The sequence below is a fragment of the Netta rufina genome, assembly GCF_964035555.1.
Source record: "Netta rufina genome assembly, chromosome: 25".
NCBI classification, from domain to species: domain Eukaryota; kingdom Metazoa; phylum Chordata; class Aves; order Anseriformes; family Anatidae; genus Netta; species Netta rufina.
The window spans coordinates 5,422,539-5,449,908 of record NC_140149.1 but is presented as its reverse complement, the minus strand read 5'-3'; the positions used below and the strand labels follow the sequence as shown (position 1 = coordinate 5,449,908).

The 27,370-nt window shown below is 43.2% G+C and overlaps 1 protein-coding gene across 1 annotated transcript in view; it reads left to right on the top strand.

The window, feature by feature from the left end:
- The window catches only part of CLMP (CXADR like cell adhesion molecule), a gene marked incomplete at its 5' end in the record, with an annotated part of 42,700 nt that extends 17,481 nt beyond the window's left edge, over window positions 1-25,219 (top strand). The window contains 6 exons of the mRNA XM_084301687.1: window positions 16,973-17,130; window positions 17,883-18,084; window positions 18,926-19,093; window positions 19,437-19,559; window positions 21,210-21,351; window positions 22,809-25,219. Coding sequence (XP_084157813.1) covers window positions 16,973-17,130; window positions 17,883-18,084; window positions 18,926-19,093; window positions 19,437-19,559; window positions 21,210-21,351; window positions 22,809-23,103 — 1,088 coding nt within the window. The 3' untranslated portion in view covers window positions 23,104-25,219. The remainder of the gene's footprint in view (window positions 1-16,972; window positions 17,131-17,882; window positions 18,085-18,925; window positions 19,094-19,436; window positions 19,560-21,209; window positions 21,352-22,808) is intronic.
- Window positions 25,220-27,370: the final 2,151 nt, after the last annotated feature.

The window sequence follows — 27,370 nt, the reverse complement described above, 5'->3', positions numbered from 1 at the left end:
CAACTCATCGTGTTACGTAAATCCCACCCCCAGTTCTGAATGAGTCCTGGATCCTAACACCAGCTGACAGCTAGGGCTGGCTCGTGCTAAGCCTCCCCCTTTCTGCATGGGGCCTGAGATCAGGACAGCCCCTGCTCCAGGCATGGGAAGCAGCAGGAGTTTGGGGGGGAGCACACATGGGGGCAAAAGCCTGTCCTTGCCTTGCTCTCATTGGGTGAGAAGTCCAAGCTTCGTAGTGGGCCTTTCTTTTTAATAATAGAGTTAAATACCTGTTTTCAAGGGTTCTTTATCACTACCAGAACTACCTCATCTATACTGCTTTGAAAACCTACCAATGTCGAATTTCATTCTTACAGTTGTATTATGGATTGAGATGTAACTCAGTGACATATTGGTGGAAATAAGCATGTCAGATGTCCCATTGAACTGCCACTGTCTTAAAATATGCATGGCTGAAGCTTTTTGAAATAAAATGGTAGTAGCTCTAGAGCTGCATAATTCATTACCATTAAATGAGATAACAAGTGCAAATGTGGATATATAAATGTATATCAATGACTGGATCCAGTGTTCTCTTAGCTACCCTCTTTTCTAGAGTCTGTGATCTGTTTTACAAACACAAGCCCTGTCTGTATTGAGCTCTTAAATCGTGCAATTTATTGGCTTGGGTTTATTCTTATTGGCAGTAACTTCTCCTGCAGGACCAGCAATCCTCTCCCAGAAATGATGTGTTCATCTTGCCTATGTCCAGTCAAGGTGCTGTGGAGCCAACGGGTCTTATTAGTGTGGCCTACATCTGTTTAAAAATGTCCTAGGAAACTACTACAAGATATTTGTTCTTCCTCTCACTTCCTTTAGGGTGATCCTAATTGCAAAGTCTTTGCTCAGAGTATCGCTTTGAACATTGCATCAAGCTTTGGCTAAATTTTCCCAACTTCCTTTCAAGCAGATCCTCAACAATTAATCTGCTCTAATGCTACTGCCTGTGGTCTGAGACAGTTCTTCCAAACAGACTTTGGATAGAAACTAAACTAGATCACTTCTATTGCAAAAGTGTCAGGAATAAAATTTCTGTAGCTGAGAAGTGAAAACCACACTGAAACAATTACTGAGGATCAAAATCATGTATAGCAAAAGGCCTAACAATAGCTGCAGTCTGTAGTTTGCTTCCAAACAAAGCAATTTGTTTATACAATGATGTATTTTCATGCCCTCTTATTCATCTCAGTTCAGTTGTTCATATACATTTGCATTTAACTGAGCACAAAATATAACTGGTTGTGTGCTGTTTTATCTGTTCATTTTCAAATAAAAATGTTGCTTTTTTATTCAGATTAATCAGTTTATCATCTCTAGTTGCTACAAACATCAGTAGCTAATACAATGCTTCAAAACACAGGTGTTTGACTTCTGTTCCTCAGTTTCTTTAATTAGTTCCTTTGTTTTGCAAATTCCTTTTCTTATAAGCTTTATATTAGACTAGAGGCCTGACTTGTCTTTAGAGTAAGTTTTAAGACTGAGGACAGGAAAACTTCCTTAATTGTTTTGAGAAACCTCGTGGGGTTTGAGGTTTTCATCTCCAACTGTTTTTAAAAATTGCTTCGCAGACAGAAGTCTGTGTACCGGTCTTGTGTTGCCAGCTGTACCCACAAATTTTCTTCAGGCTCAATCAAGTCTTTAAAAATACTTGAGTTCTAAGTATACAGCAGCTATTTGCATGTTGCATCCAAAGGAGGGTGCTTTAATTGCTTTTCAGCAAGCAACAAGCAAATAACACGTATATAGCACTTACATAGTACTATATATAGGTACCACATAGCGTATTTAGGTATAGCTGCCTAACACTGCAGGCTGAGTCACCCTGTTCATACTTCACTGTTTTTGTTCTTTTGTTGTCATCTTTTGTACATGTTCTGTATTCCTTTTCCCTATTTGCTATCTGCTGTTTCTGTCTCTGCCAAAGAGCAAATGAAAGCAAAGAATTTGAATGAAATAGCAGGCTTTTATATTTGCAGTAGTTGAACAGATTTTAATTTACATAGATTTTTAATGTGATGCCTTACGAAAATCTTCAGCTCTTCTGTTTTTCCCCAGCAACTGGATAATCTGGAGATGTTGAATATCAGGCTCTTCCGTTTCTTCAACCGTCTAAGTTTATGTGCTGTCCTTTTATACACAAATTATGAGAGAACCAGGATTAGGACTTTGTTATTGTCTACTTTATGCAACATTAAAAATATTGTCTGGGGGCTTAGCCTAATGCAAATATCAAGCCACTTATCTAATAGGCATCTTTAGCCAAATTGATGTAGTCTGGAAAACATGCATAGAAGCAAATTTTTACTAAGTAGTAATTTAACCCTGAACAGAAAACCCTCAGATATGCTCTATTCTTCAAATGCCTTGGCCTTTGAAATGCAGTTGGATTCACCACATCAAGAACTTTACAATAGCAGAGAGGCACCAGGCTACTGCTTGTGCTTATTGCGTTTATTTTTCTTTATTTGATCTTAAAAGTTCTTTGGGGGAAATCTCTTATCAGCTCTAGAATGTGGTTGCACCAGTAAATAAGAAGCAGTGACATTAAAAGTAATTGACATTAAAATGTTGTGACATTAAAATTAATCATGTTTGATGGATGTTGGAGACGGAATCTGCAAGGCTCCAGGGTTTGTGTTTTAGCAAGTTTTGACATTCATTCTCCCCCTCAGTTCCTGCAGCTCTTACATAACCGCCTTCCCCCCGCTGTCCCCGAAACCTCATGCAGGGAGGTGTCGCTGGTTCGTAAGGGAGAAGGGCTTTTCTTGGAACTTGCAGCAAAGGCTTAAGGTAAAAATAATCAACCCACATTACCGGGTTCTCTCCACTGAATGCACTGAGCATAAAACAAGGCGCAGGGAGCAAGAAGTCCTTTGCTATGCTATTGGGAACATCACAGCCGCTGACTGCCACGCTGTTGGTTCAGGTATGACAGCTTTTCTGTGAGACTGCAGGAAATGAGCAGTGTATTGAAGTCTGATTAAAGTGCTTTTCCTATACTTCTACCTTGGCACGACACATCAAAATAGCCCTTAAGGATCTGGGCTTTAACATGCCACCGAAGTGAGCAGCTGCCTTGGTGTAAGACAAGTTCCCCCATGCTGTGGTGGGAATTGAGTGTGCTGAAGGCACAGGCTGTGACCTGCTCTGCCAGCTGTTAGGAGGATGCTGTTAACCAACAGGGGTTAAAAGGGAGGCAGCTGACAGTGGTGACTCCTCAATGTTTGGGAAGATGCAAATAGCAGCTGGTTTGGGGATCCTGCCTTTTTAGGATGGAAGAGCCTTAAGGCTCTGGTTCTCCTATCAGCTTTTTCAGTAGCTTGTGGCAAAATGGCTGTCCTACTCTGCCTCCTGTGAGATGGAGTGACGGATTGTCCATCAAACAGTGCTGGTGACCGACTTCCTAATCAGCACCAAAAGGTTGAGGATTAAGTGGACCACTGGAAGGTCTGCAGCAGAGCTGATGTTGTTTTGGGGTCCTTGTTCCCTGTCTTAGGGTAGTTCTAGGCTGGAACCTGGCAAAACCTGGCTGCTGCATGTGACTAGGGACTTTTTGTCTGATTTAGAAATAAAGGGAAAATATTTAGTTATAAGAATTGCACAAGGGTCAGTAGGAAACAGTTGCCAGCTCCGCTCATGTGGCACCAGCAGTATGTCAAGAAGAAATGGGCAGTGTTTCTTCCGGACCTGGAGTTCTTGGAAGAGCTGGCAGGGCTGTGGCATAACATGACACCTGTGTTTCACAGCCAAATGATTTTGCATCAGCCAGGAATATGATGAGTGGCAGGAATGGCTGGCCACTGGTCATCATGCCTGTGAGTCTCTTGTGAAGCAAGCATCAGGTGGAAAGCACAGCAGCCTGCTTCTCCTTTGGGTGTCTGAAGTTTAGCCAGAGGAGATGCTTCCTCCAGGCAGGGAGAGAGAAGGAGATGCAGCCCTTCTTGTTTTCGGTATGACATTTTCCAGCTTCCTTTTTTGGCTGTGTGGAGCTGAAGGGGCCTCAGAAAAACGAACCGATGTGTTGGGCAAGGAGCCAGCTACCTCCTTGCAGCCTGAGCGCTGTGCTGGCTTCACTTTCTGTCCTGTTTGGAAACCAGAAGTAATAAGCCAACACAAGTTGCTTTTTCTCCTCTCTCTGTGGACTGTGGGCTGTGTATGGTGCCAGCCTCCTCTCTGAAAGTCAGCACACTGGGCATACAGCCTCTATCACCCTTCCCATCTCTGACGGGTAACCTGCATGAGATCCAATGCATTTTCTTCTAAGAAGCAAAAATACTGTGCCACAGGTTAATGTGGTTGAACTGAAGCAAGCCAGGGGCACCGAACCTTCTGCAGGCAGCCAGTCGAGAGATACTTCCCGTGTTTTGTTTGATTTGGAGCTTGTGAATTGTAGAACCCAGTCCCAACTCTGCTGCTGTTTTCTTGTGACCTTGGTCAGCACTGCTGCGTCCCTAGTTAGTCATGGATGGATTGAGCCTTCAGGATCTGCTTTCTTTACTTTGCACACTAAATAATGTTACTTAGGAGCTTCACTGTGGGGCTGCAGAGCTCATTAACTAATGGCTGTGAAAGAACACCAAGGTCTCGGCACGGGAGGATCGATGGGAAAGTGATTTGGCTGTTTTAGTTGTACGATGTGCACAAGTTACTTTGGGACATGAGTGGGGGAAAGGTAACATTAAGGATGTTTTTGCTTATGCAGAATGATGCTAGTTAATTGAATGCCACTGGACAAAGTCTATTAGGCTTAAAATCAAGGTAAATAAGTAAAACTACTCAGTAGGCACTTTCCTTTATGCTTTTTTCTCTTCACTTGGTGATACCCAAGCCCCTGAGAACTAGTAGACAGGATTAAGTTAACCACAGCTTCTTGATGTGTAAGGTAAAGCACAGAAGTTACAGCTGAGATATTAGATGGCTGATGTGCAGAGGTGCTGAATACCTGCAACTCTGCATACACTCGGTTAAGGGTATGAAGGTGAATAGCACCTTGGGGAGGCAGAGGAAGACCAGAGTGCTCAGTTTAGACAGCCAGCACTTTTATCTAGTCTTCCTTCTGACTGAAAATGCCCTCTTAAACAGAGGGGGAGAGCTGTGTGTCAGCTTCTATTAAAGAAAACTTACTTTTTTGGAGAAACCTAAACAGCAGAAATACACAGGTATAGCCGTGGCCAGCCACATGTTCTGCTTGCTGCTTGTAGCAATTCTGGCTCAACAATATTGGGGGCTTTTGGAGGACAAAATTTAATCCACCGGAATACTGAAGAGCAACAATATAAAAAGCAGATTCTAGCTTGCAGGAAAACACACTTGGTCATTTCTGTGGAGAGGTTACCTTCCTGAAAACCTGGGTTTATATTTTCAGTATCACTCATAGAGCACAGAGGCAAGGCACACCAGCTGGAATGTTTGAGCTCCCTGGATCTTGTTTCAGCTCCCAAAATCAGCATAAGGCAGACTACTTTGCAAATAGCAATGTTTTACCTTAGCAAATTGCCTTGGCCCTTTTTTTTGCAACTTTCTGTGGTCAGTTAATGACTTATTCTGCTGGCACTTACGAATAAATGTCGGTGTTGTACAAGTAAATATTGGAGGGAATTCAATGTCAAATATACGTATGCATTTACTTGCAAGTTTAGGCAATTGGGAAGCAATATCAGGTGATGTATCTGATCGGATAGAACAGCTTGTTGTTTCTGTCCTGTGGAGAGGACTGAATATGCTGGTACTGGAGTAAAGAAACTGGTGACAGCTGTGACCTGCTCACAGATACTGTCAACAGTAAAAGAAGCTAAATTCATTAACTAAATTATGTGCTCAGCTATCCCCACAGACCACACATGATAGGAGAGCTGGAGTTTACTGTAAATGTGGCTGACAGATGCCTGCCAGACATTACAATGGACTTAATCAGCAGAGAGCCCACCACCCTGCTCCAGCAGCTGTGTACACAGTGCATGTCGTGGCAGCTGATGCCAAAGTGTGGCCCTCAGGAACTGGAAGTTGGGGCAGCCTAGAAGTTGTGGTGAAGCAGGAAGACTTAAGGGTTTAGGGAGTGCTGCTTGAATCTCATGGGTCCCTCCTTGACCTGCTATATGACTTTGAGCTTTGCACAGGATTGTGTAAAGCAGGAGGGATGGCTGGAGGCCTTGGATCCAGCCTCTGGTTCAAAGCAGGGTTGGCTTACATCAGGCTGCCCAGGACTTGAGCCAGTCCAGTTTTGAAAAACTCCAAGGATGCTGATTCCACAGACTATAATCTTGCATATCCTTGCGGTATTTTTTTCCCTAATATGACTGGAATTGCCCTTTTTACAGCTTGTCTATTGTCTCTCATCTATTTCTTGTGTACCTCTGAGAAGAGTCTGACTCAGATTTCTCTGTAACCTTGTTATTCCTTCTGTAAGCTTTTACATATTCATCCCTGAGGCATGCAGGTATTCTCACATACATTTGCATGGACAGAAGTGAGGCACAGAAGCTGCAGCTTGTCCAGGAACCCTTAATTCCGTAGCAGGGCTTGAGGTCATTCTGTAGAGTTTGTTTCTCGTCTGTCCAGGAAGCTCAAATGAATTCCCGGAGAAATCCCCGCTGCCAAGTCTTCCAAATCATTCAGCAGAAAACTTTCATCGTTTTTCTTCAGGCTGTTTAGACCCACTGAGATTCTTGCTTCTATGAAATGCCTGTATTCCTGCGCCAACACTGAAGTCCTCATATTCTCTACCTTATCCTTTCTACTTTCCAGAGAAAGAGCTGGGGGTCCTGGTGAGTGTGAGCGGTGTGCCCTTGTGGCAGAGGCCAACAGCATCCTGGGCCGCATTAGGAGGAGTTGGTATCAGGTCATGGGAGGTAATCCCTCACCTCTACCCAGCAGTGGTGAGACCATAAGTATACTGGGTTTGGTTTGGGGCTCCCCAGTATGAGATAAATATCCTTGAATGAGCCAACCTAAGGGCCACAAAGATGATTAAGGGACTGGCATCTATTTAGAACAGGGCCTTGGACTAGATCAAGTTCAGTCCCTCACAGCCTCCACTATCCTGTGGTTCTCAAGCAGTTTTAAGGAAAATAATTTATCAGGAGCAGGCATGGATATTTAAGACAGATCTGCACAGTACTGCTTCAACATCTCCTGCTTTATGACCATGTTCAGAGCTGTACTTGATAGAAACCCTTTTTGAATTTAAGGAAATGGGTTAGTCGAGTTGTGGTAGGGACCTCAGTCTGCATAAGAAAGGAAAATATTTGCTTTTAGGTCGAGGGTCAGACTTCTTATATACACTGAGATGGAGATTCAGAGTCCCAGTGGTAGAACTGCAGCTGGTCATGCCCATTTCTTCTAGGCTTCTGTATACTTTGCCTGACCTTTACAGTATGTTTCTTGATAAGATACCTGACCTTTTCATATCCAATTAGCAGAGTTGTTCAACTGTTGCCTGAATCACATTTTATCCCCCTCTCCCCTCCAAACCCCTCTTTCTGTTCAGCATCTTGGAAACATTGTGCTTGCTCACCAGAGCTCGATGTGTAGCAGCTCCTACGGCTTCCATGTGCTCGGACACTGCTACCCAGCTGCCACTTCTCACAGAGAGCTCTGCCTCTCCGGTCACACTTGGGGCATCCCTCCCTTCCGAGGAGGAACATGTGCCAGAGGGGAACTAGATTACTCTTTTGTGCAAAGGTCACAGGAATATTTGGCAGGCATGACGCTTGCATGTTCTCATTCAGGGTTTCCCCTAGCAATGGCCCTAGGCTTTTACAGACTTTCCTGCTCTGCAGAGCCCTTGGTATTTGCAAACATGCAAAATATATGTAACGTGCATTTCAGCTGCCGGCATGAGAGCCCTGCGGTGAGCAGAGAAAATCTGCTTCCTGACCAAGCTTGCAGAGGCAATTGGTTGGGTGATATGACCACTAGAAAGTAGTTCAGTGTGGTTCAGCTCTGACAGATTCTGAGCTCTTTAACCCTGGAATAGGCTCCCTCTCTGTCCCTCCCAATAATTTACAGGTTGTATTTAGCTTAAGAGATGCTGAAGCTTTGCTTTAGTCCTTCCACTTGCATGGTAGAAAAAGCCACTTAAAATGGCATTTAAAAAGTCACTACTCTCAGGCTGCATCTGTTTCTGAGGAAGTGAAATGGATCTGCTTAGTTTTACTCCTTATTCCTTTACCATCGTAAATGGTAACTCAAGTCATGCTTTGAACTTTTAAGACAAGGGTTTTGATACCTTATGTTAAGCTTAAAAAAAAAAAAAAAAGGGGGGGGGGGTAGGTTTACAGTAAATAAATGGGTAGTTGAAAACAATAATAGGCTTTTCCATTTCAGAGATGTTCTGAAACTTTCACAGAAGAAAAGCCATTCATTTTCTTATGTTCCTTGGTTGCAGCATTGTTGCTGCACTTAACCGACTTGATTAATGTAACGTTATTGTGTAGCTGTGTCCTTTTTAGGCTGGTAGGCTGTTGTCTTGTGGAATAGATCCAGAAGTCTGGGGAACGTGGAGCTTGGCCCTCAGCTCATAAGCTGTGATCTTATGGGTAATGGAATCCTTCTCAGACCTCAGCATCCCCAGCTATTGTCAGTGCACTGGTGTCTTAGGGTCAGCTGCGCCCAGTCATTGAAAAACATATAGGCGTGGGTTTATCATTGTCATGCTTTGCATTTAGTGTTATGCAACACTTCCTTACTTCCTGACTTTAAGTCCTTTTAAGTTCTGAATTGGTTGTAACAGCTGTGCAGCGTTGCTGTCAGCAGTTAAAATAGCTGTTGTGCTGCACTTTGGGAGATGCGTCCCTCTGAAGGGAGAATGCTTTCCAAATTATGCTCATCTTTTAAAATCAAAGCAAGTTCTCACGAGTATACTATTCAGTCTGCCCTTTAGTTCTTAAGTGTTACTAGGAAGAACCTCACAATCATTTAGAATACATAGCCCACCAAATGCAAGATCAGACCTAATTCAGTGCAACACAAACTAACGCTCAGCATGTAGAGATCTTGTGAACTGTCTGGCTGATGCCAGCTGCCTAAGATGCAGTAGGTGGGTGTCTCTTCCAGCATTTACAGGGGGGTTTGCATTGCTCTGTAATCCCTACTTGTTCAATTTGGCTTCAGAAAGCAGGATTTACAGTGAATCTAGTCTTCCAAGACTTAAGTGCATGTGTAGAGATGCAGCAGCTCCTGGCACTGGGGGCTGGATAGAACAGAAATCTGTTCTTAGGGCTCTGCTTGCAGCTGGGACGCTGTTATGCCAAACTGGGGGAAAGACGTAGGGAAGGAGCTGAATAAATACTGATAACACAATTAAGAATGCGATCTTTATTTACTTACATACTGAAAACAGTGCAAGGACAAGGCTTAAGAGAACCAGATTTCTTGTATTTTCTAACCTCCAACAGGTTCAGTAAGTGTAACTTAATTCTGGCTACTGCTGCAGTGGTGAGAAACAGCTGGGTAGGCAGTATCTGTAACCCTGACCCTTCCAGAGTCAGCCTGCTGTTGGTCTTGCTGTGCTCAGCCTCAAAGATCGCACCTTGTATTCATCCCAGAAGTGCTGCAGAATTTCACATCTTCCCCAAGACTTACGGGGATGATGGGGAGGAGCTGCTGCTGCTGTTCATTTTCTGCCCTACAGCTAGGCTGTAGCTGAGTGTTTGAGATTGAGTGACTAGGAGAATATGAAAAGTGACAGAGTGCTAATACATTAGGCATTCATTCTGTATCATATTAGCAGTGCTTGTAGTGGATAAGTGAGATGTCATACCACGTTATGTGCAATTATGGGTGCAGAACTGAGCATCTCACTGAAAAACATGGATGTGCTGAACAGGGGCTGAAGCCTGTTCCTTAAAACCACATCCAACTTGTTGAAAATGTCTGAGATGCAAAAAAGGATAAAGTTTGCTTGTGAGTACCTTCCAGGTTTCTTGGTAGCTTTCTTGTCATTCTTATAACAAGTTCAAGTTCTATGACAAAAAGCAGCAGCGGAACACAATCAGTTCAGCACTTTCTGGTTAATCTGTTACATTTTGGTGCTAAGAGGGGGCAAACAAAAGAATCCTTAATAGAGCTGTAGTTTTATCAGGAATCTTTATCTCCTCTTTAGGAAACTTTCTGAGTTATCTCAGCTGATACAACCCATTGCTCTCAAATCACATAATTTAATATAGATACTGGAAATCCAATTTATATCACTATAAGTTCTTAAGGTTTATTGATATAGTATAGCATTTTAACAAAAATTAGTTATGATTAAAACAGCGACCTAAAGATTTGATAATTGCAAGGTTCACATGAAACTTACTGCAGGGTATTGGGGCTTTCTCAAGTTGTGTGCCTAAGGATTTCCCCTTGGTGAATTACTCACCCTTTTTTCGTGGCATTAATCAGCAGATGATCTTTGCATCTTGAAGCCTGCCCTAAGAGGTAATTGTGCATCAGTTGTCAGCAGTGTTAAACCTCGGAGATGGCCCTGCGAGGTGTCCTAGCTCTGGGGGAGTTCCTCGGTCACAGCCTGCTGTGATCCCAGAGAGCTCAAGGGGCTCTTTGCTTAGAACCATTATTTATAGGCTCATGAGATGATTGACTATTAGTCAGTACTTTTCCATTCTAGCTATGATTCAGATAAGGCAGTTCGGGTATTTTCCACCAACTGTGCTGTTCTGGTGTATTCCAGAACCTGGTACTTCTCAGATTGGGCTGTGACTCAAGACACAAGGGTTTGAAATGTGACTGGGGAACCCGTTCGTGCTCTCCTGTTGCCCATTGACAAGAGGGATGTCTTAACATTAATCTTAAACCATAGCTGGGTTTGGGAAAAGAACTATTCCACTACACTCAGCACTAACCTTTGTAGGGTACTCAAAGCAGCCCAGAGATGCTCTGAGGAAAAGGGAATATCCGACAGCCTTAGGTGCTTCAGCCCCCTGAGGATGTGATACGTACTGACAGTCTCTGTACAGATCTCATCCATGCAGCTGGAAATCACCAGCTGCATTACTGAAAGGCTTAGATGAGCTGTGTTCCTGTAAAAAGAAGACACCTGGATCATTTTCCTGATGAAATGCCTGGACTAGAGGCTAAGGGACTTCACACAACCCTCTGTACAAACATTTTGTGACCTATTAAATAGGAAGAAGCAGTTCTGATGTAGTCTGTTCTGTTCTCTATGGTCTCCAGGGATATAAATCCAGACCTGCCTACTTGCACTTGATTTTAAAATACAATGAGAAAAAGGACAGACACAGTACATACATAGCTGCTGGCTGTCTCTGAGGATCCTCAGCTAACCGAATGCTTTGACATTTTTCCAGTATTCCAGAGTCTCTGCAGGGTTTAGACTCAGTTGCATGTTGGTGTTGAAGGCAAGCTTCCTGCTGGCTTTTTCTGGGGACAATTTTACCTCTTGCGCCTAGGAATGTGTAGGTAGGTTCTTTAGACTGAATGTGGCCACTTGTACTGCCATGAGTCTCTCATTTGTCAGCCTCAGGCTGGCACTAGGGGCAGCATGGACACTGCATTTAGGGCATTTCTGTGCACACATGGTATGCTCTGCCACTATGCTGGTGCAACAGCTCACCACGGCTCGCCTCCCGCATCCCAGAAGGGCCAGGGAGTGAGGGGCTCCTCTCAGGAGCTTGGAGGAAGGGTGGCCAGCAGCTGGCAGTGTTTCTTCTGGCAGGAGCCTCTGTATCACCAGGAGGATTCTAGCCCCCTCCTGCGCTTTTTGCTTTGTCCTTGTGAACCTCTAAAAATCAGAGGCTCTGGCTTTGTGAAATGCGGCTTTTTCTCTTCTCCTTGGGCCTTCCTAGCTCTGCAGCGGTTTCAATTCCAAAGACTTCACGTCACCCCCATGGAAACTCGGCAGCGTGCTGGAGCTGCCTTTGCTTTCTGTTTAACAGCCTCCTCAAACCTCAGCCCCAGCGCATGTGGTTCCAATTACAGAGGACCTCTGCAGTGCTATGAGGATAGGCCGACCTCTTCATTTTGACACAGCCAGCCTGTCCCTGCGGGAACTGACTGCTAGCTCACATTTTTCTCATTTGAGATGCTTTCACTTCACAACCAAATTCCTGAAATCAAAGGGAGGCTGAGGGGAGCAGGCTGCAGGCAGCATGCGCTGGGGGCCAGGTCTTGGTCACTTGGAGCACTTGGGCTCTCAGGGGGAAGGCGACCCCTGGCCTTTCTGTCTCTGCCAGCCAAGGAATACAGAAAGCAGATGTCCCAGAGCACAGCCCTGGCCGAGTTAATTATCCTTAGGAGACTTCCAGCCGCCCCCAGCTTTTCCTCCCTTGCACAAAGAATGCAAAATAGCTGTCTGTAAGAAGACACCATTTTGTATTTATTTTGGCCTAAAATGCTGTCAGGGTAACTAACTGTTAATGCTAGAGTGGTCTGGTGGCGAGTGTGGGGTGTCAACCTTGTGTGTTCTTAAAGCTCTGTCACAAACTGAAGTAGCTATTCACCATTTTGGTTGTCCACAGCAGAAACTACAGAAAACTTAAAGGGGAGATGCAAGATGAGGTGCAGGTCTGTCCTATCGCTACTGATCAGTAATAACTTGAAGAAAAAATGATTCATTTCTCAGCAGAGAAGAAGTAGAACTAGTGTCTGTAGTGTCATTGATACTTGGCTGATCTGAGTTTCAAAATCGCTCAACCATCTCTTAAGTTTTACTTCAGATGTAGTTTTTTGGCCACAAAGAATTCTGTAGTCAGCCTCCTATTGAAGCATGTAAAATACTAAATTTGTTTGTTACCAAATGCTCAGATCTTGTTCATTAGCACTCGTGAGAGCACTAGATGGAGTGAGGGCAGACTTCTGCTTTTCCATGAAGAAGCTCAGTAAATAAAATCTTACAAGACTGCAGTAAGATCTAACAGATGTGAAATCTTAAATTCCTGGCATGAAGGAGTGGTTCGAAGTTGCACCATGTCAGGCTGAGCTGTTTTTTAACTCTCAAACATTACTCTTGTGTATATATTGTTTAGACAGACACTCTCTTTAAATACTTGCTTGAGTGGATTGCATGTATTAAGCCTGTCAATAAGCAAGTCAAATGTACAGGGTTATTCAGCTAGAGAAACGTTACCTGTCTGAATAATACAGTGGACACTTACTCTTTGGAGTGTGGACTAATTTAAACTGTTTAAGTAGAAATTTTTTATTCCTTTTAGTCAAAATGGTCTAAATGAAGTATACTTCTACAAGCAGTTCAGCCTGCAGGTCTAGCTGAGCGTGGGATTGTTGGATACACCGAGGTGGTTTTCTAAAAGCAACCCTGGATTTCGAGAAGAATGTGTTATTCAGAGCACTGCGAGACCAAACCTTCCCCATCATCAGGCAGTAGGATTGCACTGAGGTGTGAAAATAATTCATTTGAGAGCATCCCCAAGAGGACTTGACAGGCTACCAAAATTATTAATGTTGAAAAAATCTTGTCTTTAGCAAACTATTTTCCAGTTGCCCAGACAGTTCTATAAGCCGTCCTATAACAGTCCTAAACAGTCCTATAAGTCCTATAAAATACTTGCTGCTCTGTATTCCTTGGATTTGAAGCATTAACGAGGGATAAAAGACAAATCTTTCTCCCTTGTCTACTGGGTGCCAGAGCTATTGTCTTCTTGAACAATTGTGCAAGTGTTAAGGCATTACAAAGGTCTCCTCCCCCAAAGAGAGAATGCTGCAGTGTGTCAGCAAGCCTGGCACCGCACCCAAGGCTTTTTTCAGGCCCGTGAGCAACTGCTTTGCAATGGGTTTAGGGCTCCTGCTCCACAGAAACAAACCGACCTCCCTTGGAGTCGTGGGATGCAGGCTGAGTAAATTGCTGAATGACTTGTGGCAAAGAGCCCCACACAGGATGTGGAAGGGGAAGAGGTTTTTTGGGTAAGAACTGTGGAGCCTGCATACATATTGCATTACTGAGTGAGACCCGGGGGTCTGACATTTGAGAAAATCTTGTCTTAATCTACTGCCATCTGCTGCAGCCAGCACAAAAGGCCTCACCCAGAATGTGCTCTGCCTTTCTGGAGCTGGGTAAGGGGCAAGGTCTGGAGCCTTCTGCACCCACCCAGCACAGCAAAAGGCTTGCCCAGAGCAAGCTGCTTGCTCAAACCCGCTAATGTGTGCTTTGGCCAGCATGCAGGGCTGTTTGCTGCTATGAAGGGTTGCCCATAAGGAATTCCTCATTTAAACAATTTAGGCTGGAATATAACTGAATGCTATCTGCAAACTCCCATTTCTTTGAGCTGTTCTTTCTGGGTCTCATCTGCAGATAAATGAGAGAACCTCAGATAGTATTTATTCTGTGAATAATAACTCAAAGTAACTGGATCGCTGCTCAGACATGGTCTCTAGTTCCTTTCCATTTCAAAGACATAAATTCCAGCTCATGTCTAAAGGCAAATTTGTGTTTCTGTTCGATTGTCTCACTTATTGCCACAGTGAGACAAAAAAACATGAGGAAAGCATGTGGGCTGTTCACTTCAAGCTCTCGTCAGATTTTGAACAGGTAATTTTGATAACCGGCATCCTCTGTGTACTTCTAGGAAGCTGTATTTTGAGCTTCCTTTTGTCTTTGTGCAGGTATAGGTGACTAGAAAGAGAAAGTGAAGGTTTTGTCTAGAGCACCTGCAGGCTTCCTTTAGAATTTGTAGGCTTAAAGAACCAATAAGGACCAAAGGGATTTTTTTTTTTTTTTTTTTTTTTTTTTTTTTTTTTTTTGAATAAGAAAGACAGCTATGTCATGGAAAAGGGAGCACAAAACCTGTGTGATGCTCTGGTATTCAGTTCACATGGATACAGCCTGCAGTTCTATGGTGAATCAGCTTCCAAGTACCTGATGGTGAATGTACCATTGAAAAGGCCTTAGGTGCTTTAGGAAGACCAAGGTGCCCTCCTAAAAACAGTCTATCCAAGCCAGTGATGAAGGAAAGTGATACAAATATACTCCATCAAAAAGCAAATTTTAATCTCAATCAGAGTTTCTAATGTAAAACTGCATTTTAAAATCTAGAATACCCCGTGATATGTATACAAAACCTCAGTGCTCTGCTGGCATTGCACTTTGAAGCTGCTGCAAATGTGATGTGAATGCTCACTACTGTTGCGCTTTAATTAAACTTATTGATCAGCCATCTAGCAAATATCAGCGTGTTAATGAAGGCAGCCCGCAGCAGTGTGGCTGCAGGAGAGAGCAGGCATTTGTCTTAGGCAGAAGGTATAATTGTATTTGGCAGATGGAGCTTTGGGACTAGTGAATCCAGTGATAAAGTGGATTAATTTTCCCTTTAAAGAAAGCAGCTAATGTGACTGAAAAGGAGCTTTCATGCTCATCAATTCATGCAGAGATCTGTGCAGAGAGGAGTGTTTGATCCTTTGCAAGACTCTACCTGTCTGATATTTCAAAGTGCTTTTGTACACGTGTGCGTGTAGCAGATACCTTCTATACAAGTGCTCGACAAGCATTGACTGAATATTGGGAGCTGAGGGATGGTCATGGTCTGAAAATAGGAGTGGGAACAGGGTGGGTAATTCTGTTCAGAATAAACAGAGTAACAGAGAAAGCTAAGACAATGTCACCTGATATCACTTTTCCTTTTTTTTTTTTCTTTTTTTTTTTTTTTTTTTAAGGTTGAAGTCCCAGTGTTTGAATGCAAATGCAGGAATAAATTTAGCCTACGTAACTACAGCTTCTCAAGCTCCTGCCAGTAATCTTGCTATGTAATCATGGGGTTGTGTTCAATACACGTGTGACGTATCTTCCTACCGCTGCCAACTCTCACTGTTTTAATCTGTTTCATGGTAATTGGTCTAAAAATTGAGAGATTTCAGCTTGCTTCTTTTCACAGGGGGAAAAAAAAAAATAAAAATGTTTGGGGGCTTTCTTCTTGCACAGCAAAACTTAAGAACAACCCAGCTGCACTCTGAAGATTCAACACAGAAGGCAAATGGCATTCATGCCACAAAGCCACGTGGAAGCTCGCTTGCAAACATTTTCATTTGGTTTTGTAGCAAATCTGAGAGTCTAATCTGAAAATCTAAACACACAGGTTTTCCTTTTCATACCTGTGATCTTTTGGGTTGGTTTTAATCGAAACTGAGCTTACCAGAGCCCGTTGTTGTCTGGAGATCTGTAAAGCAAAGAATCAGCCCTCTGATTCAGTTTAGTTCTAGCAGGGCAGCAATACGGAAGGAAACCGGGACAGAAACTAAGAATTTCGCTATGATTTAAGCAGTGCGGGTTGAAAATTACTCTTTTCTGGGATGCGCCATCTGCTGGCTTTGGTTTCAGGGCGTTAGCTTGTGTTTGGGGTTTTTCCTTACGAACGTTGAAAGGACGCAGCTTCCATCTAGTGGTTCGTCTTGGCAACTTCTTTTTTCCTGACAAACCGTTTTTGATGACTTCTGGTGGTTGGTTGGGTTGTTTGATGTTGCTGTTCAAAGAGACTTCACTATTCTACTCGCACCATGCTTTTGTAAGGTTGCCAGGCTGTTTTCTTGTTTCTAGTGCTGAATTGCATGCAGAAACATCATTCGGTTTTAGGAAAGAGATTCTAAGCATCATCAGGCTGATTTAGGAATAAATCTATGGCTCTGAAGGTCTTTTGGGCTAAAACATCACTTACAAAACAAGGGAATACAAGGAGAGGGCAAAACCAAGGAGGCAATCTGAAATTTTGAGTGCACTGAGGATGTAGGTTGATATATTAGCAAAAGTTTCTGTGACTTGAGTGTTTGCAGCTCTGGAGTGCAAAGCCATCTGTTCTTCGTGCTTAAATATCGGTGTGAAACTAACTCCCTATGTATGGATAGATGTCCCCTTTAATCAGCTGCAATCTATCCAGGAAGCCAAGCTGTTGGGCTTGCTTTGATGCTATGAAGCAAATGATGAAGAACCCTTATTTTTGGCCTCTGACCACCAGCATCTCTCTTTCAGCTTCCTGTTCTGTTTGGCTGGCTGAGGCTCAGACTGAATTTAAGAGAGTGGCTGAAGAAAACGTGACTTTGCCCTGTCACCACCGCCTAGGCCTCCTGGAGCAAGGGAGCCTGGATATTGAGTGGCTGCTGCACATTTCTGAAACGGTGCAAAAAGCGGTAGGTGCATCCATGATCAGCACCTGGTGGGAAAACTGCCTTGTTTCCATGTTGACATCAGCAGCAGACATTCATTTAAAGAGACTTGTGATTTTCTTTGCAATTTATACTGAGGAAGTAAGCAGCACTTTAAAAAAAAAAAAAAAAAAAAAAAAAAAGAGAGAGAGAGAAAAAGCTATTTAAAGAGATTTAAAATGTATAAAAGTTATTTGATATTCAATGTATTCATTGATCATATATTGGAGTGGGTATTGATTTTCTATCTGGGCTTTCCTTAAATCAACACTGTTATTTAATCAGTCATTTCTGGATAAGCCTCAAAATTACCCTTCAGGTTTTCGGAATTGGCTTTCGATTTTATAGGCACAGGTATTAAAACTTTAGTTTCAGGGAAAAAAAAAATAGTAGTTTAGTATTTAAAAAATCAAGTTTGTGTTAACTTAAATTAGCTAGCTGAATCTAGCTAAGATTAGAGAATACATTTACATATTGTGGCATAAGCTTGTGTCTATTTTGATGCTAGTATAAATGCTCAAATATGAACCTTCAGTGTAAATACAGTTTATGTCTCAGTCTCAGACTTGAAATCCAGGTTTCATTTTCTGCCTTGCCATAGGTTTTCCATGTGACCCTAGGTAAGTCCCTCAGCCATGCAGAACCTTAGCCTGTAGTTTCTGGAAACGCTTTGTTTTGTTGTTCCATATGAAAGTAAAATTCCAAGTGGCTGATCAGTGACTGTCTCTGCCCCGAAGGTGATCACTTACTCTGGAGGCCGCGTTTATGATGACCTCAACGAGGAGCAGAAAGGCCGTGTTTCATTTACTTCCAACTTCCGCGCTGGAGATGCATCCTTACAGATCATATCCCTGCAGTCCAGTGATGCAGGGAATTACATATGTAAGGTCAAAAAAGCTGGGCAGTATGAATGGGTTCGCATCACCCTGAAGGTTGTAGGTAAGATCATCTTATTGTTTTTCCAAAGGGGAAAAAAAATCACTAGGCTCATTTCCTGAAGAGAGATTTATTTCAGTGGAGTATAAATACACACAGACTTCTCATGATCAGGTTTCACTGTCTAGCTCCATATCAACCTTTGCATTTTTTTTGGCAAAGGACAGCACACAGGAAGAGCCCAGAGAGCTGTTTTGAGGTAAGTGTACACACTTGCAAAATCACATGAACTGTTCTTTCCGAATTACCTCTATGATCTCATCGCACAAACTAGAATGACTTCCTAGTGGTGATCACTCTGTCTAGTCTCCTGCTGAGGACTCGGGGTTCATGTCCGAGGACCCTAGACTGATCCAGGTCATGAGGGTGATGAATAAACGGCTGCGGTTAGCACTTCTCTCCCTTGATTTCAGTTTACCAGTTGGCGTTTATGCTATCATTCCATGGAAGCCCTGCTGTGGCCTGCCAGATGCTGTGGGGAAAAGGAAGAAATAGCGAAGCAAGGGGAGGGAAGGAAGTTCTCTAAATAGTACCTAGGAGAGAAATGTAGTGTTACAGCTCTACTGGTGCAAGTATCCATGAGGCAGACTTCCCCATAATTTCCCCATAATTTCTATGTCTGAGCCAGCCAGCTCTACTTTTTAGACTATGAAGTTGCACAAGGTTGCAGTTGAAGTCCACGAACAAATATCAGTGGTGTAATTCCCCAATGCTTTCCAGAGAAGGCAGCTTTTGAAAGCTGCTTAAATGCGTCCTCTTGCCAAAAAAAAAAAAAAGGGGGGGGGGGGTTCCACTGAGAAAACAGTCTGCTGTGTGTGCATGACCTGTGTTTTGTTTCTTATAGAGAAGCCTTCCAAGCCCAAATGCTGGCTAGAAGGGGAGCTGTCAGAAGGAAAAGACCTGTCCCTGCAGTGCCGCTCATCCTCTGGCACTGCCCCCATCTCCTACCGATGGCAGCGCATAAATGAAGAGGACGAGAGAGCTGAACATCTCCCGCCCACATCGAGAGTCAGTAAGTCAGGTCATTTCCTCTTGGAGCTCTCCGTGTGCTCAAAGCCAGATAACCACCCACATGCACAGTCATGCCTTTTAACTGGGGATCCCTTGCCAGCAGTGACAACAATGGTGTGTCAGTGCTCCTCACTGCTGCAGCTGGATGCTGTGGCATGCTCCACCCTGCACAAGGAAGTCTGAGTTGTAGTGTTTTGCAAAAGGTTGACAAGGAGCTTTCTTGAGGTGTCATTGCTCTTGAGCTCATCTGATCTGGAGGTTCAATGAGTTCTGCTGTGTTCCATCCACCCGTATAGTCGCTTAGTCTTTTATGGTTAATCCTGGTGTTGTTTTTCCTGTTTCAGACATTTCTAATCCCGGGCAAGTCTTACTGAAGAATCTTACCCAGATGAGTACAGGGTTATACCAATGTATTGCCACCAACGAGGCTGGACAAGAAAGCTGTGTTGTACAGGTGACAGTGCAGCGTGAGTATTGGCACATAACTAATATTCTCCCTACCACATGAGCAGTGCAGCTTCTCAGCTGTCCTATTTCAGCTGATGAACTCTGCCACACCTTTGCCCTTTTGTACTTGAATCACATGCAACAGTTCTTACTTACTACATTTCTGTTTTGCTCAGCAGTCCTTATAACCTAGAGTGGTAAATATGTTATGTGGGCTCAGCTGTTTTGGTCTGTTAAAAAATCTGAGTTTTGAGAATGACTAATAGAATATTGGGGGGGAAAAAAAGGTGAGTGGGTTTGCTGAATCTCCAGCGTTTAGTTATTTCTGGGTGTAATGACTGCGTGAGATTACTGTCAGATATAAAATCTCCGTGAGTAGTCCCTCATTCAAATTCCAAATTAAATGTTTGTTGGACTTGAGACAGCAAACTAAAGACAGCCTGGAAAGGCTGACTCTGACTTGAAGTAAAATGTAAATTAAAAAGCAACTTTTTGACACAGTTTGATTTTAATCCAGACTTAATAAATTCCGGCCAAAATATCAGAGATTAAAATAAATGTTCTACCTGATGAACCATATCAAGGGTGTGTATGTGTCTAGGTACCTGTGTCTTTGCATATGCATGCAGTAAAAAGGGTGGAGTGTGGCATCAACACTGACAGCAAGTACAAACAATAAAACAATACAGGTTAGCAGGTTTTTACGTGCAGTACTCAGGGGAGATCAGCAAGAGCTGGACTTGTGATAAAAGGCTGCTAATAGAGAGGTCTCTTCTGTGGAGATCTTTAGCTTTGGAATTCGTCTGCCCAACCAGGCCTGAAATAATTGGAATATGGTCATGTAGCAGAGAAAACCTGTTCCCCTCAGGCATTTTACTTCCCCTCTGATGTAGAAGCATGCTGGCAGCTCTTATACCAATTGGATTGGTTTGAAACCTCATTTTGATTCGCTAAACCCTCCACAGGGACAAGCCTGAAGGAAATAACTTTCAGCCAAACCCAACCTAACACTGAAATGAAGTTTCATACAGGTTCAGCCAAGGGCTCATAGACGTTAGGAAGTGTTCTCTCATTAACTTTATTATTATGGATGAAAAATGCCTTGCATTTGCACAGTACGGTCTTCCTTTCTCCCTTCCTCTTTGTCATCCTCAGGTCACTTTTTTTCCAATTGAATAATTCATTCTGCAAGTAGATTGTAATCATTTCAGGGTGAGTTGAAGGGGGAAAAAATCCTTATGGGGAAATATTTGTACCTCATGGGGAAGTATTTGTAGTTCAAACACTCTTCTGCCTCTGCAAAACTGCTTGGTACTTATTTTTTGGATGTGGGTTGTCCTGTCTGCCTCTGTGCTTTGTGTGGTTCTGGGCTCTTATGTGAGGATTTCTCCTCCCCGTTTCAATTCTGACCCACAGCTGCAGGCATAGCTCTTGTGATCTCACCCTTCTGGAGGTGAATGCTTTTCTCAGTCTTGGCTCAGGTTCCGAAATAAGCGCTTTAAGATAAATTGGTTCAATTTCTGCATGGTGACACCAAAAGAAGTAGTCTGATTTATTACATGCTGTTCTGATTTATACACAATGGTGTAATTCCTAGTGTGGGCTAGAATCTGACCGTATGACTCCTGCTGGGAGTTTACCAGCTAACACATTTATTTTCTGGACAACAGAAGCTCAAAATATTGGTATGATTGCTGGAGCAGTTTGTGGCGTGGTGGTGGGACTTGCCCTCCTTTTCCTGGTGGTGAGGCTGACAATAAGGAGGAAAGAAAAGAAGAGATATGAGGAAGAGGAGGCCCCAAATGAAATCAGGTAACGCCTTTCATTTAATCCCTCACCTCCTACCCTCCCTTCTTTCAGTTTCACATACACCCAGCATGATCCACAGTAATGTCTCTTTTTCGCTCAGTTAAGTAACTGAGATGTTTTAAGTAACTGTCGTGAAAGGTTGTTCTAAAAAACTTGTAAAGCCTCCCTGAAATATCACTGACATTTTTTTTGTTAGTGTGAGAATAATACTTGTGAAGACTTTCCAGAAAACAAAATAGAGGAAAAAAAAGATATTTTTCCCAGGACAGATTAGCATAAAACAAAATAAAATTACATTAAATGCAATTTAGTATTAATTATTCTCTTGCTTACAATTTCAGCATTTTCAAGCAGTAACGTAGTTCTCTCCAGGATTAAACTCAGCCCTTATGGTTCTGAGAGGTTTGATTTTTCTTTTAAATTGCTTTTTCCTGTTGGGAACACTACGAGGCAGGCAGGTTCTCACAGTCCTCCTCGAGTCTTTTGAACAACTGTGCTTCTGGATTTAGCTCAGGGAGAAAAATCCCCTGAGCTTCTGGGTGCAGAGTTGAGAAGCCTCACCCCTGTACGGGCGTACCAAGAATGCTGATGCATGTTCTTTAAATTCATCTGTTACATGTGTGTGAGGTCTGCTGCTCACTCCTCTAAGCGGAGGTTGGACTGTAGCCAATTGAGCTTAACCTCGAGAAGGAAAGTGCTGGAAAAAGATATTTCCAGGAAGGAGTTTTAGCTCCTCCTGCCCTTGAAGAACCCCCTCGCCTTGTTCCATCCTTATTTCTGTTTGCCAAGGACTGCCTGCCCTCATATGACATCTATGTGCTGTTAAGCAGGCATCTCTATAATCCATCCAGTAGCTGATTACACTGGCTGACAGTCAGGTTGCCTATTTGGACAGCAAGAAGGTATTCTTTGCTGATTTATTCCCTTCCGTTTTCCTTGTTCTCTTTTGCTTTCAAATCTCACATACCTTTTTATTTTTAGTCTGAGCCTCCTCTATCACCTTTTCATGCATGATTTTTCTCACTCTGGGCCCAGTTCTTGCACTTCTTTCACTACCCACATATGTTAAACTGATGAACTGGTCTCAGCTTGTCCTGTTGAGGTAAATTGTCATTATGAGTAAAGACTGCAGAGCAGGCAGTACTGTCTGAACTCTTTTGCACTGACACTTGGCATTTGGTCCACAGACCTCAAAGCCACACAGAAAGAACCAGTCGTGTGCACATGTATTATAAATCTGTTTGGCTGATAGCTCTGCAGAGCAGTAATGAATTCAATCCACCAAGCTGTGTTGCACAGAACTCAGAAAACCCTGTACCTTGCTCAAACTGCTTGACAACTGTGCATTGGTGACTTGCAACTTCAGTGCGCAACTGCTCATCGCAGCAGCAATTCAGTCTGGCAAAAATAGGAGTGTTTCTGTTCTCATGGCATTTGAACCCTGCTGTGTTTGATTGCAGAGAAGACGCAGAGGCACCCAAAGCCCACCTTGTCAAGCCCAGTTCCTCATCCTCTGGTTCCAGGAGCTCACGCTCGGGTTCCTCCTCAACCAGGTCGACAGCCAACAGTGCCTCTCGCAGCCAACGGACTTTGTCAACAGAAGCTACTCCCCATCTGACTCCTCCCCAGTACAGCCAGAGGGAGACGGAAGGGAAGGAAACCGAGCCAAGGAAAGTCGACTACGCTAACCTGGTGAAAATGGGAGCCACGCAGGTCATGGTGCCTGCCCAAAGCCGGGCGTTCCAGACGGTGTGACTGCTCACCAGCCACCTGGAGACTCCTGCCATCCAGAAGCACTTCACACACCACCAGCCACATAGGAATTGTTAGATTAGCTAGTTATCTCCCTGGTCAGCTTAATTTTAATCACTTGTGATTATTGACACAACAAGAAGCCCTCCCACTCAACTCTTTCTTGTATCTTCCAGCACTTGGGGTTCTGATACAGATTTTTTTTTTTTTTTAAGAAGGATAAATTTGAGGGGAAAGGGGAGCTTTTTATTTTAATTACCTTGTTGGAAATGGAACGCTGAGCATTTTAAAACGACAGTTGAAAAATGTCAGCTAAGAGCTGTACAAATGAAATGAAGCCAAACTTCAGGATTTTTTAAAAGGGATCAATAGAAGACAAAAAGACACAATATTGCAGTGAGATTTAAGGGGGAGAGGAAAGTCTCCTGTACTGTTTTTGGAGAACTTACTAAAAGATGCATTGTCTCACCCGAAGATTTTGAGGTAGCCTCTGCTGAGGCTAGCCTGGTGGTCAAACCTCAAAGGGAACAAACACTTCACATTTTCTGCATTCATTCTTCTAGTGAAATACTTTTGGAAGCTGTAAGAAAAGCAGAAAGGAAAGGAGAATTCAAAAAGGTCAAGAGATGCAGAATTAAGGCGTGTGTGAACTAGCCTCAACTAAAGAGAAAGGAGCCTATATGTCAAGGAAACGGAGGTGCTTTAATTGCTAGAATAACATTATTGATGCATCCTGAGAGATACAGCGAGGAGCTGGACTCTGCTTTTATGGACAGCACTGTAAAGCTGCAGTAACTCCACTGGAGTTGTATCTGTGTCAAATGAGCCTTAGTGAGATGAGAATTGTGCGCTTAATCCAAAATGGAGGCATACCTCAAAAACTGAGGGCCGCCGATCTACCAAAAAGCCGGGAGAAAGCTTTTGAAGGATTACCAGGTTTTGAATTCACCAGTTTTGGGGTGAGCCACACAATAGAAGCCTTGGAGAGCTCTTCCCAAGGTTGAACAAAGAGTATTTTTGGACTGACCTTTGGGCATCCAGGTAAGACTGAAGATGCAGTGACGGAGCATGTAATGAGGGAAACACACTGGGGACAGGTAAACAGGTGCAGTGAAAAAAGGAAGAAAATATCTGCATGCAGTGTCACACTTATATATCAACCTGTGGGCCACATTCTATATTTGAGGCTTAAACATTAGCAGGACTCTTAATAAATAAACAAACAAAAATTTCAAGAATCAAAATAAAAACAAACAAAACCCTTCCTGTGACTGTTAGCCAGAATAGACATTTTTAAGGGGTATAGTCTTATGCTTCAAGTGAAAGGCCAATAAGAAATGATGAGAGATAGGGGCAGGCCTTCCTCTGGAGGCAGGCATTCCCATAATTTTTAATCGTTAATACTTTCCTCTGAAGGACTTGGTTCTGACCACTGCTACACAGAAGACACTGAGTTTTTATGTTCTAAATTCCTGTATTCCTAAATTGATGATCTTCCATTAAAAAAAAAAATCTTTAATCTGAGGGAGGGAAGGTTTTCTCCAATTTGTGGAATGCATCTACAGATGGATCAGCTCAGAAGACCCACAGATTTCTGATTCTTTCACTCTAGGGATTGTAATTAATCTCTTTTTCTGAGACTCAGCATTCTAGTTTACAAGCTTGAGATCTTAGAAAATCTGATTAAAATGAGGCCTTGTTTGGGCTACGTCTGTATGAGAAACAGGTTTCAAATTTGCCCTATACTACCTGAGGACTTCTCTTCCTAATTGCAACCACCCATTTTCATCCCACATGCTGAGGTTCTGCTTGTTCTCTGTACCACAGCCACCTAACCACCCTCAGTATGACAAAATACTCACTTGTTGGGCAGGGAAGGTCTTGAGTCACAGATTTAAACAAGCGGATTAGCTGTTTGTTAAGTTTTTACTTTTATGAAGGCTCCTGGTATCGGATACCTTGCAGTTTTACCCAGGCGGTTTCCCTGGTTACTCCAGAGGTGCCTTCCTGGGTCAGCTTTGTTCTGGTGGGTTTGGCTGTGGCTGTTTGGAAGAAGCAGCTGTGTCTGTGACTCTCCTGATGTTGCTTTTTTTTTTTTTTTTTTTTTTTTTTTTGTGGGCCCTGGAGGCCTAGGCACTGCAAGATGCTTACGAGGCTCTCCAGAGCTAGGAAAGTCCTGAGGAAAGACAGGAGAAGTGCTTCTGAAGTAGTTCGTGGTTTTATGGTTGCCTATTGTGCTTGATTTACCTCAGCAGGTTATCTGGGGACACCTGTTCCATGCAGAGAAACCCAGGGGTGAATTTCTCAGCAAAGCACGCACGCCTGAGCAACCAGCAGCTGATTACCACAAAATGAGGGTAACACTTCCAGCGGCTCCGCTGGTTACAGTTTAAGCACCAAATACTGTCAGCTAGCTTTGAGTCACAGGCCAGGCTTGCAATTAGCAAAGAGAAGGGTGCTCTGCCTACAGCCTGGGGGCTGCTTGCTGCCAGCTACGATTTGTCTGGCCTGCACCAGGCAGATGCTTTCCTGGAGGCCTTGGGGAGCAGGCTGCTGGACGGAGCCGCTATGGCAACCCTCTCCTGGCATCCATCTTTCCTGGAGCAGGGAAATCACTCCCTGTTAGCCGTCTGCCTCCATGGGGTGAAAGATTTATGGGCCTTGGGGAAAAGTTGGAAGCAATCGCTGAAGCCTGGTGTGTGATGATTCCTAGCCCTGGTCAGGAAGCAGGAGGTCTTGTGCCTGCTATCCATGCACGTGTGGACTGCCCTGTGAACAAAACCGTGTCAGGAAAAACACTGTGGCCCTCTCCCGCCTGCCATGGCATTAAAATGTATGGCCCTGGCCAGAAAGCGTGGTGATTTAAAATCATTAAGTCTGCAATGAAGTGGTGCTTTTCAGCCTGCACACCGGTGATCTCACAGGTGAGCACCAAATCAATTCCACGCTTCAGTTGCTAGCACAAAGCCCAAAAAAGTTCATTACTCAAAGGAAATATGAGAAAGAGATCATTTCTAAGGGATTTTGTTTTCAAGGGGACGTTTTCTGGGCTCCAGATGATGCTATCAGGAGTTGCACAAGGGAAACAAATGAACCATAAGCCAAACTCTCTTTTGTAAAATAGTGTACTTAAAGCATTTACTGTCGTATACCAGTTATTACTAGTGTGATTAAATGCGTACAGTTTTATGTAGCTTTCTTTTGTCTCAGCAGCTAAACTGAGCTTACATCTCTTCTCTCTGCTATAATTGGTGTACTTGTACTGTGTCTGAACAACTCAGAGGAAAGCAAATATTTATTATTGATTCCTTTGAATCAATGATTTCATAATTTTTTTTTTTGGTTGGTTGTTTTATAAATAAATATGCTGCAGCTGAAGTGCTGCAGCTCAACTAAATTTGTGCTAATTCTCTGTCTTCTGTGCTATGTTATGTTGTATGCTGTCGAGTTGAATCTAAGAAAAAAGATATGGGGGTAAAAATACTATTTTTGTGCACATTTGTGTAGAAATTGCAAGGAAGCTGCAGTTTTTTCTTGGGGATTTGTTCAGTCTGAATTATGTGACATGGTATGAAATATGTGAAATCTCAGGTGGATCGAAGTAAATTGAGTTTTGACTTCCATGCAGCTATTTCACCTGAGATGTTCTGGCTGAGGACATAGCCGCTTCAGGCTAATATGGTAAATACTGCCAGTGCAGACACAGCACAGATAAAAATCTCACAGCAACACTGCTCTCCTACTCCCACATACACAGGGCTTGCTTCTGAGCCACCCTGTGCATTTCAGTTCATCTCCTGAACTGTGCAGGAGATGACAATGAAACCTTGAACAACTAAGGGCTGTTTTCAGACAGCTTAGATCTTGTCTGCAGATAAACATTTTGAACTAGCTAACAGGAATCTCCAGTCGTGGAGATGTAGGTGGAATTTAGGCTAACTAAATATGACGGTGGTTGATTTCCTCTCGCAATGCTTTCAGCCTTCTTTCCCCCAGGGTGTTCTGCGCAGAGGTCTCACATCAGCAATCCTCTCTACAGAAATCTGGGAGTAAAAGTTGCAACATAATTAAATTACACAGCATTTAAAACAGTGACAACAGTGGTCTCATAGGTGTGCCCTTTTATCCCTGATTCATGGGGAAAGGCTCACTGGCTCACTTCTGAGTTGACAACATCCAAAATCCTGATTAGGCGATACGCATTTCAAGAGGAGTTGTGCAATTGCATGTTTTTCTACAGTATCAGGAATCTTGGGTTATTTTTACCCTG